The sequence below is a fragment of the Bos grunniens genome, chromosome 6, assembly GCF_055505025.1.
Source record: "Bos grunniens cultivar Pamir isolate PY7600 chromosome 6, Bosgru_T2T1.0, whole genome shotgun sequence".
NCBI classification, from domain to species: Eukaryota; Metazoa; Chordata; class Mammalia; order Artiodactyla; family Bovidae; genus Bos; species Bos grunniens.
Window position 1 is genome coordinate 15,389,766 of NC_141170.1, and position 19,284 is coordinate 15,409,049.

The 19,284-nt window shown below is 41.9% G+C and overlaps 1 protein-coding gene across 1 annotated transcript in view; it reads left to right on the forward strand.

Moving 5' to 3' along the window:
• The first annotated feature begins 987 nt into the window (after positions 1-987).
• The window catches only part of LOC147370329 (estradiol 17-beta-dehydrogenase 11), a 51,747-nt gene continuing 33,450 nt past the window's right edge, over positions 988-19,284 (forward strand). The window contains exons 1-4 of the mRNA XM_086404858.1: positions 988-1,291; positions 12,389-12,496; positions 16,442-16,573; positions 18,870-18,976. Of these exons, the coding sequence (XP_086260984.1) occupies positions 1,034-1,291; positions 12,389-12,496; positions 16,442-16,573; positions 18,870-18,976 (605 nt within the window). The 5' untranslated portion in view covers positions 988-1,033. The remainder of the gene's footprint in view (positions 1,292-12,388; positions 12,497-16,441; positions 16,574-18,869; positions 18,977-19,284) is intronic.

Genomic DNA, 19,284 nt, shown 5'->3' on the forward strand with positions numbered 1-19,284 from the left:
TACACAGGTAATCTTTAGGCAAGGTGATCTTCCCACTTTATTATTTATCTGGGGGCAATGATGCTTTTAACCTGGATAAAGATACAATAACTAAAGCATAATATATGTTTTTTGCAAGTTCTAATAGATGGAGTGAAGAAAAAAAAAACAAAAAGAACAAAAACCTTATCCAAATCCTGTTCTTTCTTGTGGAAACAGTCTTCCCAGATATGATCAGAATGTTTCTGGGGCTTGATTATTGCTGCCCTTGAAAGGAAAGGACAAAACTTCCTCGTCCTCCAGAAACCTGTGCAGAATTCAAACTGAAATCTGGTATAGCGTCCTTTTCTCAGCCAGCAAGAACAATTGGCCTTCTCCCGAGATTCCTTTTAAACAAGAAACCACATCCGCATCCCTTAACCAGGGTGGAACGTGAACGTGAAGTAGTACAGTCGTGTCCGACTCTTTGCGACCCCATGGACTGTAGCCTACCAAGCTCCTCTGTCCATGAGATTTTCCAAGCAATAGAACTGGAGTGGATCGCCATTTCTTTCTCCAGGGGATCTTCCCAACCAGGGATCGAACCCAGGTCTCCCTCATCGTAGACAGACGCTTTACTGTCTGAGCCACCGGGAAAGTCCTTACCAGGGTGGGGGAACCGTCAAGTTTCAAGAAAGCCTCTGAACTGAGGACACTCGCAGTTATCCTTGTAACTTTAAAAGGAATTGATCACATTTACCAAAACAAGTGGCAACTAACCCTCCAAGGTCAGCCCGCGAGACCAAGAGAAGGTGAGGAAAAGATAAGCCTGGAGGCGCACCCACAACTAGAAGCTTCGCTCTTGGCTGGGTTTTGTCCCTCCCAGATTTCTGAGCTGGCGAGCAGTCTCTCCGCACTGCAGCCTGAGCCAATTGCCAAAGACCTAGCCAAGCCCAGCCCAGCGGAAGGAGCGGTTTCGGAGTTGTTTGTTTCTCTGCGATAAAGGAGCCCTTCCTTGTTCTCGCTTTTGTGCTCGCCAGTCTTTAACGGAACGGTCTCCCAGAAGCAATTTAGAATGACTGGTAAAACGAAATATACCCAAAGCTCGCAGCAACAAAAAAGGATGCAGTTCTTTCTGGCCAGCTTCCTGCTTCTGCCCTTTCTGCTCGTCTGCATCGTAGAGTCTCTCCTGAAGCTTTTTATTCCTAAGAAGAGAAAATCAGTCACCGGAGAGATTGTCCTTATTACCGGAGCTGGACACGGTATTGGCAGGCAGACTGCCTACGAATTTGCCAAACTTAAGTGCAAGCTGGTCCTGTGGGATATAAATAAGGTAATAGTGCTTCCTGTGTTTTACTTTCTAGTTCCTTTGATCTGTGGTGCATTTTGCTGGCAACAGCCCCTTACAGCATTTCTGTTAAGTAGGTAGGAAATAGAAGGGGGAAAACATACTCAATGTGTTGATGTTCACATGATAAACGAACCTAGAGGATGTAAGATTTCCAGGTACTGCTTATCACTAATTTGACATTGTAAATTTATCTTCAGTTCAGTTCAGCTGCTCAGACATGTCCAACTCTTTAAACCTGATTTCACTAATCCCTCTGGCTTTTATTTTTTGACTGCTGGGCAGCATGTGGGATCTTCCCCAACCAGGGATCAAACTTGTGCCCCAAATAGGGATCAAACCTGTGCCCTCTACATCGGGAGGGTGGGGTCTTAATTATTGGACCACCAGGGAAGTCCCTGATCCCTCTATCTTATCCTGTAGGAAAAGTCATAGTTTTAGCTGGTGTATTAAAAAAGAGGTTTGCACCTATTAAGAGAAAAATCTTACGGTTACTAAGTACGTTTAAAAGATACCCAACAGAAAGCAACGTTACTCTGTCATAGTAATTTCCAAGAGAAATTTTTAAATCACCTTTTAGTTAAAAACAATGAAAAAAAACCAACAACTTTCAATGTAATTCCCAGAAAAGGTGTACCCGAAGGAAGGGAGATGGACTTAGACTCTTACCTTTTATTATTTGACCAGTGTTGGATGGACAAAGGGGTTTGGGAGAGCCACACGATGCCAAGAAACACCATCCCTTACACAATATCCAATGCTATAAATGAATTCAGGGGGCCGAGAGCTAACCTGGCTTCCCTGGTGACTCAGAGGAAAAGAATCCACCTGAAATGCAGTAGCCGCAGGAGACGTGGGCTCAATACCTGAGTGGGGAATATCCCTTGGAGGAGGGCATGGCAATCCACCCCAATATTCTTGCCTAGAGAATTCCATGGACAGAGGAGCCTGGCAGGCTACAGTTTATAGGGTCAAAAAGGGTCTGACAAAACTGAAGCAACTTAACACACATGCACAAGAGCTACCCAGTGAGTGATTGAGATGCCATCAACAAATACCATTCACTGTCTGTTGCCCAGATGTTAAGAACACAGTGGCAAGCAAGAGATAGAGTCCTCTGCTCTCAATCTCATAGGGAAATAAACATAAATAATTACATGTGAGTGAAAGGTAGAAACTAGGCCCAACCTCCTCTGGACGTGGTCACAGCAGTAAGTGGCAGGCAGAGTGGTGTGGTCAGATGAACTCCACACTTCATGGCTAACTTACTCATCATCGTGGGTAGCTTCCTAGAGCCTTAGGTTCCTTTACTGCAAAAGCAATAAAATAAGCATACTTTCCTTAGAGGGATGGGAAATAAATAACACACACAAAGCATGTAGTGCAGTGTCTGCCACGTGGTTAACACACTAAGTGTTAGTTATTCCGCCACATAATGAAGTTTAAGCTAAAGTTCAAAGATGTATAAGTTTGCTTATGCGTCTGGATTCGTGACTCCCAGAGCCTGGTGCTAGTTTGTACGAACCTTTTTCTAATCTGGAGTGAAGTATATTTGGTGGTGGTGGTTTAGTCGCTAAGTCGTGTCCGACTCTTTCGACCCCACAGACTGTAGCCTGCCAGGCTCCTCTGTCCGTGGGATTCTACAGGCAACAATACTGGAGTGGGTTGCCATTTCCTTCTCCATTACTCAACAAATATTTATTGAGCACCTACTATCTGCCAGACACTGTTCTAATGCAGAACTGAGGATACAGCAGTGAGGAAAACGTTATGAGCTAGGGACAATAAACACTATATACTAAAATATGTAATTGTTGGATGTTGTTCAGTACAATTGAAAAATAAAACGTGAAAGGGGATAGGGACTCTGCCTGTACTGTGGGGATGGCAGAGGTGGGAGTGTTGATCTTATTCAGAAGGCCTCACCAAGATGGAGGCAGTTGAGTCAAAGTCAGAAGAGGCTGAGGATACAGTGAGTCCCTGGGTTATCTCTGCAGAGAGGGATCCACAAAGGCAAAGCCTGGCACAGAAGGGAGAGAAGTGAAAGAAAGCTCTGTGCTCCTGTTTGGGTGCAATAGTAAATATTAGCCACCAGCCACTTGTGGCTGTTGAGTGTTTGAAATGTGACCTGGCAGAATTAGGATGTGCTTTAGGTACGCATGGCTTCCCTGGTGGCTCAGACGGTAAAGAATCTGCCTGTAATACAGGAGACTAGGGTTTAATCCCTGAGTCGGGAAGATCCCCTGGAGAAGGAAATGGCAACCCACTCCGGTACTCTTGCCTAGAAAATCCCATGGATGGAGGAGCCTGGTAGCCTACAGTTCATGGGGTTGCAAAGTTATATAAAATGAACTAAATTAAAAAAATTTTAATGTGCTACTAGAACAGTTAAAATTAAATATATGTGGCTCACATTATATTTCTGTGGGATGGCTCTGGTCTAGAAACTGAAGGAACAGCAGCTTCAATCATGAAGGTTCCTGTAGGCCATTTGTGCTTCAGCTTTTACTAGGGAAGCCAGTGGAGCGTTTGGAACCCAGTTTCTTTGAAGAGGTTTCTCTGGCTGCTGGGTTGCAGGGAAAGCAGATAGGAGACTATCCAGGTAAGAGATGGGCTTCCCTAGTGGCTCAGCTGGTAAAGAATCCACCTGCAATGTAGGAGACCTGGGTTCAATCCCCTGGGTTGGAAAGATCCCCTGGAGAAGGGAACCACTACCCATTCCAATATTCTGGCCTGGAGAATTCCATGGACCCCATAGTCCATGGGATTGAAAAGAGTCGGACACGACTGAGCAACTTTCACTTCACTTCACTTCAGGTAAGAGATAATGTCGGCTTGTCAGACCCAGCTGGTAGTAGCAGAAGTGGTCAGAAAATTAAGGATAATATAGGGAGCATGTATTATGTTAAATTCATTTAATTTAAATAATTTATCTTTTACTTTGAGATTATGTTCTTTCTACTCTTTGGTGGATTATGTATAGTTGTTAGGGGAAGCACACTGATTGAAACCGCCCACCCTGGCCAGGCACCATAGTAACCATTTGCATGAGTTGTTTTATGACAGGAGATCCTGATAAGGAATAGGGAACTAATAAGCCACCACTAACCGGAAGAGTTCAGGGAAGGTTAAAAGGAGACACCGAGTGTCTGTCCACTTCCCAGAATCCCTCTCGCTAGCATCCATCTTCGCTGAGCAATGCGTGAGCCACCAGAAAAGACTCTGAATTAGAATGATTGGCCAAAGACCACCCGGAAACTAATCTCATCACCATAAAACCCGAGACTGCGAGCCACACGGCAGAGCAGCTCTCCTGGGTTCCCTTACCCTACTGCTCTCCACCCGGATGCCCTTTCCCAATAAAATCTCTTGCTTTGTCAGCACATGTGTCTCCTCGGACAATTCATTTCCAACTGTTAGACAAGGCCCTGGAAGGGGTCCCCCTTCCTGCAACATACAGATATGAATCTATTGTTCAGTCACTCAGTCATATCCAACTCTTTGCAATCCCATGGACTGCAGCACGCCAGGCTTCCCTATTCCTTCACTATCTCCAGGGGCTTGCTCAAACTCATATCCATTGAGTTGATGATGCCATCCAACCATCTCATCCTCTGTCATCCCCTTCTATCTATATATATCTATTTATTTAATGAAATTATAGTGATCGTACATATAAATAGCTGCTGTGTTAGTTTTTAACATCCTTAATTGGCTAAATAAAATTTTGACAGTCCTAGTTCCGTATATTCACCCATCTACTTTTCATGGAGCTTACAGATTTTAAAATTATGAAAGTCTGAGAACACTAAATCTGACTGGGGAAGGAGAGTAGGTGGAAATTTCAAGCAGGCCAGGCAGCAGAACCTGGAGAGGTAAAACTCTGGACTGGTAGATCTGTGGAGAATGAGAAAGAATGTCAAAGAGAGTTTAAGATTGTTTTAGGACCCAATTGAAAGGGTAGGGAGGGGCCATATCAAATGCTTTTCACCTGTTGCTGCTGCTGCTAAGTCGTTTCAGTCGTATCCGACTCTGTGCAACCCCATAGATGGCAGCCCACCAGGCTCCCCCATCCCTGGGATTCTCCAGGCAAGAATACTGAAGTGGGTTGCCATTTCCTTCTCTAATGCATGAAAGTGAAAAGTGAAAATGAAGTCGCTCAGTTGTGTCCGACTCTTAGCAACCCCATTGCAGCCTACCAGGCTCCTCCATCCATGGGATTTTCCAGGCAAGAGTACTGGAGTGGGGTGCCATTGCTTTTCACCTAGGGAACAAAGATTGTTCCCGGGGCAATTTCAAGGGTTAACTCAAGTGGCAAGGATAACAGTCTCCAACTCTCCAACTATCTCCAATTCTCCAACAATCTCCAGCTCTCCAACAGTCTCCAACAATATCCATCTCAGAATGTGAGGGACAGAGGTCTTCATATTCATCATGAAGTCTACAAAAGAATTTGAATTTAGGGAGGGATTGAGGATGTCTTCTCCTTTTTTATTCTGAGGCTAACACCATGAATGATTCATTCTGTTTTATGCAGATAATCCCATACTTCTTTTTTCTTTTGACTGCACTGCACAGCAAGTGGGATCTTAATTCCCCAACCAGGGATCCAACGCGCGCCACCTTCATTGGAAGGTGAAGAGTTTTAGCTAGACCACCCGGGAAGTTCGAGTCTACTATTTCCTGACCATTCTCACCCCCATACTTGGTTAGGGAAGCTTGGAAAGATAGATTTACAATAAGGAGTGAGCACATAGTATATATTAGACAGCAAATTAAAAAGCAGAGACATCACTTTGCCGACGAAAATCCGTATAGTCAAAGCTATAGTTTTTCCAGTAGTCATATACAGATGTGAAAGTTGGACTGTAAAGAAGGTTGAGCACCGAAAAATTGATGCTTTTGAATTGTGGTCCTGGAGAAGACTCTTGAGAGTCCTTTGGACAGCAACAAGATCAAACCAGTCAATTCTAAAGGAAATCACCCCTGACTATTCATTGGAAGGACTGATGCTGAAGCTGAAACTCCAGTACTTTGGCCACCTGGTGCTTAGAGCCAACACATTGGAAAAGACCCTGATGCTGGGAAAATTGAGACCAGGAGAAGAGGGCAACAGAAGATGAAATGGTTGGATGGCATCACCAACTCAATGGTCATGAGTTTGAGCACACTCCAGGAGATAGTGAAGGACAGGGAAGCCTGGCGTGCTGCAGTTAAAGGGGTTGCCAAAAGCCTCACAAATGACTGAGCAACTGAACAACAACAACAAAAATTTTTTTGAATGATAAAGTGTATTAATGAAGAATTGGAAAATAGTATTAGAAAGAATCAGAAAAACATTATGGTTAGTCATCTAGGTAATAGGCAGAAGGTTTTAGTACTGGGGATAGAGGGCAAAGAGTGATTCACGAAGACTAAAGAAGAGCCCAGGATTTAAATTTGACAACTGAATTCAATACATCAGGGCAAAAAAGGTTACCAAGGGAAATCCTGAAAAATGATGAGGAGTTCCACTGTGCTGAGAAAAATGTTAAGGAAGGAATGCATTCTTTCTGCAAGTCTGCTTATTTTTTATTTTTATTTTTTCAATGTGGAATCTTAGTTTCCTGATCAGGGATTGAACCTGACCCTCCTGCAGTAGAAGCACTGACTCTTAACCACTGGGCTGCCAGCAGAGTCCCAATATTTTTTCTTTCTATTTTTTTCTTTTTTTGGTCTTTAAGTTTTTATTTCTAGCTCTACATGCTGTACAATATGACTTTGTATGAATCTTCTAAAATTTAGTTCTCTAGTCACACAGTGATGAATATTTGGAGTTGTTTTCATTTTTTTCTTAATTCTCTGCAAATAATGCTACACTGCAAACTATTGTTCATGTCTTCCTGCATATAACACCACAAGAATGTGATGCAAATATCAGTCCCAACTATCAAAAGAAGTTTATGTCAGTTATTCAGTTAAATATTCAGCGGACATTAATGATTTACTATCAGGGCTTCCCACGTGGCTCAGTGGTAGAGAATCTACCTGCCAGTGCAGGAGACATAGGAGATTTGAGTTTGATCCCTGGGTCAGGAAGATGCCCTGGAGTAGCAAATGGCAACCCACTCCAGTATTCTTGCTGGGAAATCCCATGGACAGAGGAGCCTGGGAGGCTACCGTCCAGGGGGTCACAAAGAGTTAGACATGACTTAGCAACTGAGCATGCAATAAACCTGGACACTGTCTAAAATTTTTTTCTGGAGGAATTCAGAACTTAAATTTGTTGCATACTTCAGAAGGGGTAGAAAGGAGACCTAGGCCCTAAGAGAGGAAGACCAAGGAAATTTAGGAAAAGTGAGGCTGCAGATGTAAAGGAAGGACCTCTTTGCCTCTACACACTGTCCACTGACAGAGAAAGCCAACCAGTAATGAGCAAATCTCTGAAAATAAAATAAATAGTAAATGGATTTTATTATAAAATTTGCTCCAAATAAGGCCTGAATCTTATAAAGGTAAGACCCACCACCCCTGCCCCACCCCCCAAATCAGTCAATATGCTTTTTATCCTTTTTTTTAAATCGTGGTAATATATATATAACATAAATTTTTTCATTTTAGCAATTTTTAAGTACAGTGGCGTTAAGTATTAATACATTCATAAATGTCAAGCAATGATCTCTATTGCCCATCTCTAGAACTTTTGCATCATCCCAAATGGTAACTCTACCATTAAACACATTCTTCCCACTTCTCTCTCCCCTAGCCCCTGGTAGCCACCATTCCACTTTCTATCTCTGTGAATTTGACTCCTCTAGGTAGCTTGCTGCTGTAAGTCACTTCAGTCGTGTCTGACTCTGTGTGACCTCATAGACGGCAGCCCACCAGGCTCCCCCGTCCCTGGGATTCTCCAGGCAAGAACACTGGAGTGGGTTGCCATTTCCATTTCCAATGCATGAAAGTGAAAAGTGAAAGGGAAGTCGCTCAGTCGTGTCCAACTCTTCGCAACCCCATGGACTGCAGCCTGATAACTGGAATTATATAATATTTGACCATTTGTATCTGGCTTATTTCCCTTAGCTTAATATCCTCAAGATTCAGCCATTTTGTAGCATGTGTCAAAATTTTATTCCTTTTGCAGGGTAAATAGTATTCCATCATATGTATATTCCACATTAATAAAATATACTTTTCAGGAAAGTGTTAAAAGCTGACTGTTAGATACAGGAAAGTAACCTAAGGGTTGTTGTTTAGTTGCTAAGGCCTGTCCATCAAGAATACTGGAGTGGGTTACCATTTCCTTCCCCAGGAGATCTTCCCTACCCAGGGATTAAACTCACATCTCCTGCATTGGCAGAAGGATTCTTTACCACTGAGCCATTTGGGAAGCCCAAGATAAGGGTTATCTGAGATATTTCTTTGTTTTTGCTTGTTATTTTTTCCTTTGGCTATGCTGCTTGGTTCGTAGGATCTTAGTTCCCAGACCAGGAATCAAACCCGGACCCTGGCAGTGTAAGCGCCAAGTTTTGACCGCTGGGCTGCCAGGGAATTCCTCCTGAGCTATCTTGATGTCTCTTTGGGAGTAAGTGCTCCTCAGCACAATAAACTATTGAGTACAATTTGTGTAGGAGATTTCGGCAAAGGGAAAACACCCTGTTTCCTTTAACTGCCCCAATAAGTTCACCGCACAAACTGCTACTTCTTTCCTTAGCTGTCCAAATTTGGTTTTTCTGCAAGAGCAATTGCTGTTTCCCAGCAAATTTGCACACAGGTGTTCTGTTTACCCATTTCCCCCTGGAAAAATGTAGTAAATTCTGTTACTGCATTTGCTGAGGTCAGTGTAGTAAGCCTGTCCACTCGTGTACTAGCTGAAAATAGTCTGGGCATACAGGTCACAGACCGAACCTCTCCCCAGGGTGTCTTTTGAGACATTCTTCATAGAAAAGTTAAACAGTGGATCAAGAGCAAGCCAACAAACAAGCAAAGACAGAAACAAAGACAGGGACTTCCCCGGTGGTCCAGTGGTTAAGACCCTGCCTTTCTAGTGTGGGGTCACAGGTTCCATCTCTGGTCAGGGAACCTGGATCCTAGCTCACTTCGTTGCTTCTTTTGGTGAGGCAAAAAACAGAACCCTACCATCTGATCCTGAATTTAAGGTGGCTCAAAAGCAATGCCCCCACTTGAGATCATCATTGCTTGTCTCAAATCTGCTCTCTTGTGATTGCCAGCTGACATGTAGCCAAGGACCAAAACTGAAAATTAAGGCATCAGCCTTGATTCCCTCCCACCTTTTTCATCCAGTCACCAAATCCTGATGCTTTTGCCTCCTGGAGATACATTTTAAAGATTATTTTCTTCTCTACACCCTTTCAACTGGAACCACAATTCAAACATGTTATCATCTGTTCTGAAACTGCCTGCTAACTTTTCTCTCTTCCTTCAGTATTGACCCCTAAAGTCTGTCCTCTGTACATTTTTTTTAACAAGTTTGTTTGGCTGTGTCGTGTCTTCATTGCAGCACGTGGGGTCTTTGTTGCATCATGGGGGGTCTTTCATTGTGGCTTACGGACACAGGTTCAGTAGTTGTGACAGGCGTGCTTAGTTTCTTCTCCGCATGTGGGATCTTCATTCCCCGACCAGGATTTGAACCCTTGTCCCCTGCATTGCAAGGCTGATTCTTAACCACTGGACCACCAGGGAGGTCCCTATCCTCCATACATTAGAAAGAGTAATCAACAGAATACACAAATTCGATTCTGTAATTTAATCAGTGGTTCTACACTAACTTTTTGGATAAAATGTAATACGATATCTATTGCCCTTTAATCTGGACTCTTGCTGGCCTTGAACATTATGACCCAACAACAACAGTCTACTGGTGCTTATCTTGTAGGACCTTTCTCCTGCCAGCCCTGTGCTTACACTGCTGACATGCCCTTTCCCCTCTTTCTGCCTGCCTGCTCTCCTCACCAGCTCAGGGGCCTCTTCTAGAATGACATTGCACACTCCTCCTCCTTATTCCCATAACTCTCTTTATATTATTATACTTAACACAATAAATTACTTTGAACCATATGAAACTGCCAATATTCAGTCCTTTATTCCAAAGAAGTAGCAATTTCATATGGTCCTACCTAAATGTTAGGGCTTTCCTGGTGGCTCAGACAGTAAAGAATCCACTTGCAATGCAGGAGACCCAAGTTCAATCCCTGGGTCGGGAAGATCCCCTAGAGAAGGGAATGACAACCCACTCCAGTATTCTTGCCTGGAGAATCCCATGGACAAAGAAGCCTGGTGGGCTACAGACCATGGGGTCACAAACAGTCAGATATGACTAAGGAGCTTAACACTACCTAAATGTTATACTTATTTTATGTTGTTTACTACACTGAAAATTCTTCAAGAGATGGGAATACCAGACCACCTGACCTGCCTCTTGAGAAACCTGTATGCAGGTCAGGAAGCAACAGTTAGAACTGGACATGGAACAACAGACTGGTTCCAAATAGGAAAAGGAGTATGTCAAGGCTGTATATTGTTACCCTGCTTATTTGAAGAGGAATTAAAAAACCTCTTGATGAAAGTGAAAGAGGGGAGTGAAAAAGTTGGCTTAAATCTCAACATTCAGAAAACGAAGATTGTGGCATCTGGTCCCATCACTTCATGGGAAATAGATGGGGAAACAGTGGAAACAGTGGCAGACTTTATTTTGGGGGGCTCCAAAATCACTGCAGATGGTGATTGCAGCTGTGAAATTAAAAGACGTTTACTCTTTAGAAGGAAAGTTATGACCAACCTAGATAGCATATTCAAAAGCAGAAACATTACTTTGCCAACAAAGGTCCATCTAGTCAAGGCTATGGTTTTTCCAGTGGTCACGTATGGATGTGAGAGTTGGACTGTGAAGAAAGCTGAGTGCCAAAGAATTGATGCTTTTGAGCTGTGGTGTTGGAGAAGACTCTTGAGAGTCCCTTGGACTGCAAGGAGATCCAACCAGTCCATTCTGAAGGAGATCAGCCCTGGGATTTCTTTGGAAGGACTGATGTTGAAGCTGAAACTCCAGTACTTTGGCCACCTCATGTGAAGAGTTGACTCATTGGAAAAAACCCTGATGCTGGGAAGGATTGAAGGCAGGAGGAGAAGGGGATGACAGAGGATGAGATAGTTGGATGGCATCATCGACTCAATGACATGGGTTTGGGTGAACTCCGGGAGTTTGTGATGGACAGGGAGGCCTGGCGTGCTGCGATTCATGGGGTCGCAAAGAGTTGGACACGACTGAGCGACTGAAATGAACTGAACTGAGCTTGCTGAAATCTGGATTTTATCTCATTCATATGTGTGTCTGCAGGTTCTGCTAAGCACAGTGACAATTGAAATGTTGGAGGAATGGATGACTGAATGAATGGATGAACTGTAGTTAACTTATTATTTATGTATTTTGCAGCCAGAAGTTGATATTCATGAATAGTTTTTAGTGACATAGAAAGAAATCTCAATATCATTTTTTAAAGCCTGATACAGAATACACAGGGCTTACCAGTTGGTGCTAGTGGTGAAGAACTCACCTCCCAATCAGGAGACATAGGAGATGAGGGTTCAATCCCTGGGTCAGGAGGATCCCCTGGAGGAGGGCATGGCAACCCACTCCAGTATTCTTGCCTGGAGAATCCCATGGACAGAAGAGCCTGGCAGGCTGCAGTCCATGGGGTCCCAACGAGTCGGACACGACTGAAGTGACTTAGCATGAACATGGTGTACACACATACATAGAGTCACAGAGTATGACACAACACTGTAAAGCAGCTATACTCCAGTAGAAATTACCTTTAAAAGAGTATGTGAAATTCATGAATGCACGCTCAGTATTTTAAGACTTTTGTCTTCTTTTAAAAGCTTGCTTTCAATTCAGTTCCAAATAAAGAGAAACTAGTTGTAGTACCGAGAGTGAAGTGTGCCTATATCCCTGTCAAAAATACATCAGTTAAATTCTTGTCCAGTCCTAGACCAGAGAATCTGAATACCCTCAGCTGTTTTCAGCTGTGTGTATAATCTGCTCATGTCATTTATCTTGTTCTTCTTGCCCTTCGTTGCTTTTTGCAGCATGGACTTGAGGAAACAGCCACCGAATGCAAGAGACTGGGTGCGAAGGCTCATACCTTTGTGGTAGACTGTAGTAACCGAGAAGATATTTACAGCTCTGCGAAGAAGGTAAACTTCCTTTAAATTTGGTTCCAATTGTATCATGCCAGAACTGGGGAGGATTTGGGAGATGATGCAGTTATGATGTAGGCAAAGTAAACAGAAGTTTTGTGGTTCCTCCAAGGTTGTCCAGCGAGCCAGTGGCAGGCCCCGAACCTGGAACTGAGACTCCCAGACTGTAGTGTGTTCTGGAGTTTTCCGGGGAACTTGGTAAAAATAAATATGCACCCCGGGGACTTCCTTGGTGGCCCAGTGGTTGAGAATCTGCCTTGCAGTGCAGGGGACATGGGTTAGATCCTTGGTTGGGGAACAAAGATCCCACATGTCGTGAGGCACCTAATCCAGGGCGCTGCAACTACTGAGCCGTGCAGTCTGGAGCCAGCAGGCAACAAGAGAAAAGTCTGGTTTCACAACCAAGGCCTAAATGCAGCCAAATAGATAAGTATTTTTTAAAATATGTACACCAGAGGTTTTCTTGTAGTTGGCCAAGGGCTGAACCCGGGAATCTGCATGTTTAGCACCCTCCACACTTAAACTTTGCCCATCTAATTGTGCTGCAGGTGAATCTTTGATGACCTGCAAAATCACTGACGGGATCTTCTGAAGCTCAAAGAACTGGGTTAGTAAATTAGGATAAACCGAACTGTTTATCAGGCTTTGATCATATGTAAATCTACAAAAAGCTATGACAAACCTAGACAGCTTATTAAAAAGCAGAAACATCACTTTGCCAACATAGTCAGAGCTATGATTTTTCCAGTAGTCACGTACAGATGTGAGAGTTGGACCATAAAGAAGGCTGAGTGCCGAAGAATTGATGCTTTCTAGCTGTGGTGATCGAGAAGACTCTTGAGGGTCCCTTGGACTGCAAGGAGATCAAACCAGTCAATCCTAAAGGAAATCACCCTGAATATTCACTGAAAGGACTGACACTGAAGCTGAAGCTCCAATACTTTGGCCACTAGATGCAAAGAGCCGACTCATTTGAAAAGACCCTGATGCTGGAAAAGATTGAGGGCAGAAGATGAAAGGGCCAACAGAGCACAAGATGCTTGGATGACATCACCAACTCCATGGTCATGAGTTTGAGCAAACTCCAGGAGATAGTGGAGGACAGGGAAGTCTGGCGTGCTGCAGTCCATGGGGGTTGCAGAGTCGGACATGACTTAGTGACTGAACAACAACAACAAACCTTTTTCTAGAAAGCTAGAAAGTTATTTTCCTCTTCTATATACAACCAAGATGTGCTACACATGTTAGGGTTTTACGCCGAATGCATTTATGCACATCCTTGTTAACTAATTACTGTAATGGTAGAAAGGTCATTTGGACCTGGGAAAATTCTTTAAAATATACATTCCTGGACCTCACCTCTAGATACTCTGATTCAGTACAGTATGAAGAATCCAATTCTACTAGACTTCAGAATCTCTTTGTTTAGGAAATGTTAGATTTGGGAACCTTTTTACTCTCTCTTCATTTTTTTATTGGGCACACTGTGCGGCATGTGGGATCTTAGTTCCCCGACCAGGGAGCACACCCGTACTCCCTGCTTTGAAAGCTAGGAGTCTTAGCCACTGGACTGCCAGGGAAGTCCCAACTTCTATTTTTAGATTTTAATTTTTACTTTCAAATGGATGCCTCTTTATTATTAGTGATGCCTGAGCTAAGTCAAAAGAATAAGTAGAATTTACCCAGGCAAGTGATGGGAAATGGCTTTCCCAGAAAAAGGTGCAGTGAGAGCAAGGCCTGTAGGTAAGAAATATCTGCATTTTGTTAAATATCTGTTAAACATTTGTTAAAAATGCAGATATTTTATCTGCATTTAACAATGACTGTTTTACTTAAGGTAACAGTGATTCTCCTTCATACAGATGAATGCTCTTTCAATTAATAGTAACTGTGCAACTTTGAGCAAGTTGCTTAACCTCTCTGTGCCTTTTTTCTTCATCATACACTTTAAATGGATGTGTTTATTATACTGAAGTTTATTATATAAAAGGTTTTTTAAAAATCAACAAACTTACAGTTTAAATATATAAGGTCTTTCTTTCTTTTTCCTCTGCCTAACTTTTCTCAATTACAACATGGGGATCGCAGCAGTATCTACTTCATAGGGTTGTTATGAGGATTAACTGGATTAATGATGCAGACTTCTTAGAAAAGTACCTGGCACTTAGTAGCCACTTTGTAAGAATAGTTGTTAGTATTAATAGAATCATCAATCTAATAGAATCACCAATTAGTAGAATCGCCAGTACTATCTATGTAATTTTGTTATTGGCCATTGTTAAGGGGATTTACTAGTTACCTAAAATGGAATACACTGATTTCCAGACTTACCTGGGCAAAGGCTTTCTGGAAAAGATAGTTTTATTATTTGAACCTATTCCATGTGTTTTAATTATTGTGTTTTTACTAAAATTATTCCAAGATAAACTATATACTTAAGCAGAGTTTACACAATGGAGATGTGATTATCAGATATTTTGACATAGGCTTTTTAATGTAGCTCTTTTGGTTTTTATGCAACTTAAACAATTAAACTCTCAGCCTGCTTTTATTATTAAGAAATGTGAAAGCCCTAGGGTGGGATATTATGTGATGATGAGGAGCTCAAGGATGAAGATAAGGTCAAGAGTGTCATTGGCAATATAAAACAGTAATTTATATCTTGTCCCTGATGTGTGTGTGTGTGCTTGGTCATGTCTGACTCGGCAATGCTATGGACTATAGCCTGCCAGGCTCCTCTGTCTGTGGGATTTCCCAGGAGAGAATACTGGGGTGGGTTGCCATTTCCTTTTCCAAGGTATCTTTCTGACCCAAGGATCAAACCTGTGTCTCCTACATTTTAGGCAGATTCTTTACTGTCCGAGCCACAAGGGAAGTCATGAATTTATATCTTGAGTCCTGTTACTTTGGAGGCATAATGGCAGCTTCATCAGTTCAACCACACAAAATGTCCGTTTTTCTCAATAACTTAGGGGCATTATTCTGAACAACAGTTTTTATATTGTGCTAGAGATGTGGATACAGGTACACACAAGTGTTTGTCAAGGGCCAGACCACTCAGCTTGACCACTCAGTAATTTACATACAACCTGATGAAATTCATTTCTGACTGCTGAGTGTTCAGCAGTGACACACTCATGTCCTCCTGATGTGCTGACCAGCCTTCCTTCCGACTTCCTTTCTGTCTGAAGTGGCTTATCTTGGGCTCTGAAGTTAGATAATCTGGGAGAGTCTCATCTCCATGTGACCTTAGATATCCACATGACCTTGGGCAAGAAATAACCCTTCTATGTTTCACGTTTCTGACCTTTAAAATGAGCATATAAGAGTTACTACTTCATAGAATGGTGAGACTTCAGTGGGATAAATAATGCAATCGTGTAAAATGCATTGCATAGTGAAAGGCTTTAATGGGCTACATTCCACCTCTCCTTCAGTCCCCCAGCTGCTGGGAAGGGGGTGGGTACTGGTCCATGACCTGTTAGGAACCAGGCTGCACAGGAGGTGAGCAGTGGTTGAGCAAGTGAAGCTTCATCTATATTTACAGCTGCTCCCCATCGCTCGCTTGACCACCTGAACTCCGCCTCCTATCAGATCGACGGCATTAGATCCTCATTGAAGTGCTCACCCTTCTGTGAATTGTTGTTTATCTGTCACTGGTTAGGTTTTTGTTAGCCAAATGCCTCTTGGGTTCTAATCAATAGAGACCAAAGTCAAAAGACTGAATTGCAAAAGAAAATTTCTGCCTATTAGACTTACAGGCAGGGCCATTTTGAAATTAAGTACTTAAAAAAAAATCTTTTTCCCCACTTGACGCATAGGTTACAAAATGACTTTTTTTTCACACGTAATAGAAAGAGTTATACTTCGTTAAGAGTCATTGCATGCAGACCTATTCCCAGACCTCTAAATGTTGTAAATATTTTAATTTTATGTTTGAAGGTGAAGGCAGAAGTTGGAGATGTTAGTATTTTAGTAAATAACGCTGGTGTAGTCTACACATCAGACTTGTTCGCTACACAAGACCCTCAGATTGAAAAGACTTTTGAAGTTAATATCCTTGCACATTTCTGGGTAAGTATGATTTCTTTTACCAAAAACAATCCCTTTTGTGTAACCCAAGGATTAAGTTTAAAGTGAAGCTTTCAGCAGACATAAGGTTGAATCAAACCAATACTGACATTTTCTCCAGATACCGAGAATATTATGTTCAGTTCAGTTCAGTTCAGTTGCTTAGTTGTGTCCGACTCTTTGCGACCCCATGAATCGCAGCACGCCAGGCCTCCCTGTCCATCACCAACTCCCAGAGTTCACTCAGACTCACGTCCATCGAGTCAGTGATGTCATCCAGCCATCTCATCCTCTGTCGTCCCCTTCTCCTCCTGCCCCCAATCCCTCCCAGCATCAGCGTCTTTTCCAGTGAGTCAACTCTTCGCACGAGGTGGCCAAAGTACTGGAGTTTCAGCTTTAGCATCATTCCTTTCAAAGAAATCCCAGGGCTGATCTCCTTCAGAATGGACTGGTTGGATCTCCTTGCAGTCCAAGGGACTCTCAAGAGTCTTCTCCAACACCACAGTTCAAAAGCATCAATTCTTTGGCGCTCAGCCTTCTTCACAGTCCAACTCTCACATCCAAAGAAATCATTTTACATGCTGTGACCAAATCCTATCAATCATACTTCCCTTCCCTCAAAAAATATGAATAATATGAATTAATAATAAGAATAAACTTTAGGTGTTATATATGTTTTAATTCTAAGCTAGATTTTTACATTTCTCTGTGATCTGTTTAGAGATGAGGGGGGGATTAGAGATTATCTGAGTCATTTTCTGTGATTCTATAAAAGGTGAACCCAGTTTACCTGTTTATTTTCACAAGACTCAGGCCTTATATTATTTCCTGGTTCCAAAATTGCAAACTTTATCAGGAACTTCACCATTCAAGATCTTAAATGGTGAGAGAGAGAGAGAGGATGAGAGAGAGAGTCTAAATGTTGGTCAAATAGCCATTACATAAAAGAGCCCCTTAAAGATTTCTTGGATGTGAGTTTGGGATGAGTAATCTCAGAATGTAAATTGGTATAGTCACTGTAGAAAATAGTATGTAACTGCCTTAAGAAACAAAAAAGAGAGCTACCATATGACCCAGCCACCCCACTCCCAGGTATATGTGCAGAAAAAATGAAAACTCTAATTCAAAAAGGTATATATACCCCAGTGTTCATAGAAGCATCATTTACAATACCCAAGACATGGAAACAACCCAAGTGCCCGGCAACACACAATTGAGACTTAGAAGGTGTAGCAAATATGTATAGAATGGAAATTTACTCAGCCATAAAAAGAATAAAATACTTCCATTTGCAACAACATGGATCGACCTAGAGAATATATTTAGTGAAGAAGATCAGATAGAGAGAGACAAATATAGGATACCCTTTACATATGGAAAGTGAAAAATAATACAAATTAATCTATATACAAAACAGAAACAGACTCAGACACAGAAAAACTTATGGTTATCAAAGGGGGAGGGAAGGGGCAAATTAGAAGTCTGGGATTAACAAACTGTAGGCATAAAACAGATAAGCAACAAGGATCTACTGTATAGCACAGGGAATTATATTTAATACCTCGTAATAACCCATAATGGAAAATAATATGAAAGTATGTATATATATGTATATATATATAAAACTGAATCACTTTGCTGTGCACCTGAAGCTAATACAATATTGTAAATCAACTTTACTTCAGTTTAGAAGAAGGGATATTGAGGTTAGTGAAAGTGCAGTATTGTTTCATTTTATTAGCCCCAAGTTATTGACATCCATTTTTTATACTTTTATGCCTTAAAAGTTTGTGTCTTTCTGAAAATGTTTTTTTTCCTGAATCCCCAGCATACAGTAGGTGCTCAATAAATATTTATTTTGTATAAAAGCATTCAGTGACTATTGCAAGATTTTTTGTCACTTCAGTATTTTGATGACATAACCAAACTCTTTTCTAACAATTTCACCTTAAATGTAAAATTTTCAATAACTCTAGATATTATACTTGTTCAATATATGAGATGAGAGAAGACATCAATGCTGGAAGGTGGAGGAACTGGAGACATAAGAAATTAACAATTTAATTGAGATGGATTCTCAAAGCTTTTAGTGTTCATTGTTTCATTTAGCTTTTCTAATCTGGGCATCCTATCTGCAGTATGTTGCCACATTTGTTTTTTTTCTCCTATGAAAATTAATCTAGGTTTTTTTATTGATGAAATGTTATGAACAATGTTAAAATACACTTCATTTTGAAATATTCCCACTGGGTTTGCAAATCAGAAATAATTTTTTTTCTCTTATTAAAAACATTTCTAGACTACAAAGGCATTTCTTCCTGAGATGATGAAGAATAATCATGGCCATATTGTCACTGTGGCTTCAGCAGCTGGGCATACTGGGGTCCCCTTCTTACTGGCTTACTGGTATGTGAACATGTGTTTTTTTCATTGGTTCCTGTGCTTAACTTGAGTGTGATTTCTTGAGTGTAATGAGGACTATTGTTAACAATGATAGGCTTTCCTGGTGTCTCACATGGTAAAGAATCTGCCTGCAGTGCAAGAGCCCTGATTTCAATCTCTGGGTTGGGAAGATCCCCTGGAGAAGGGAATGGCAACCCACTCTAGTATTCTTGCCTGGAGAATTCCATGGACAGAGGAGCCTGGCAGTCTTCAGTCCATGGGGGGCACGAAAGAGTCAGACACAACTGAGCAAGTAACACACAGACTTCCAG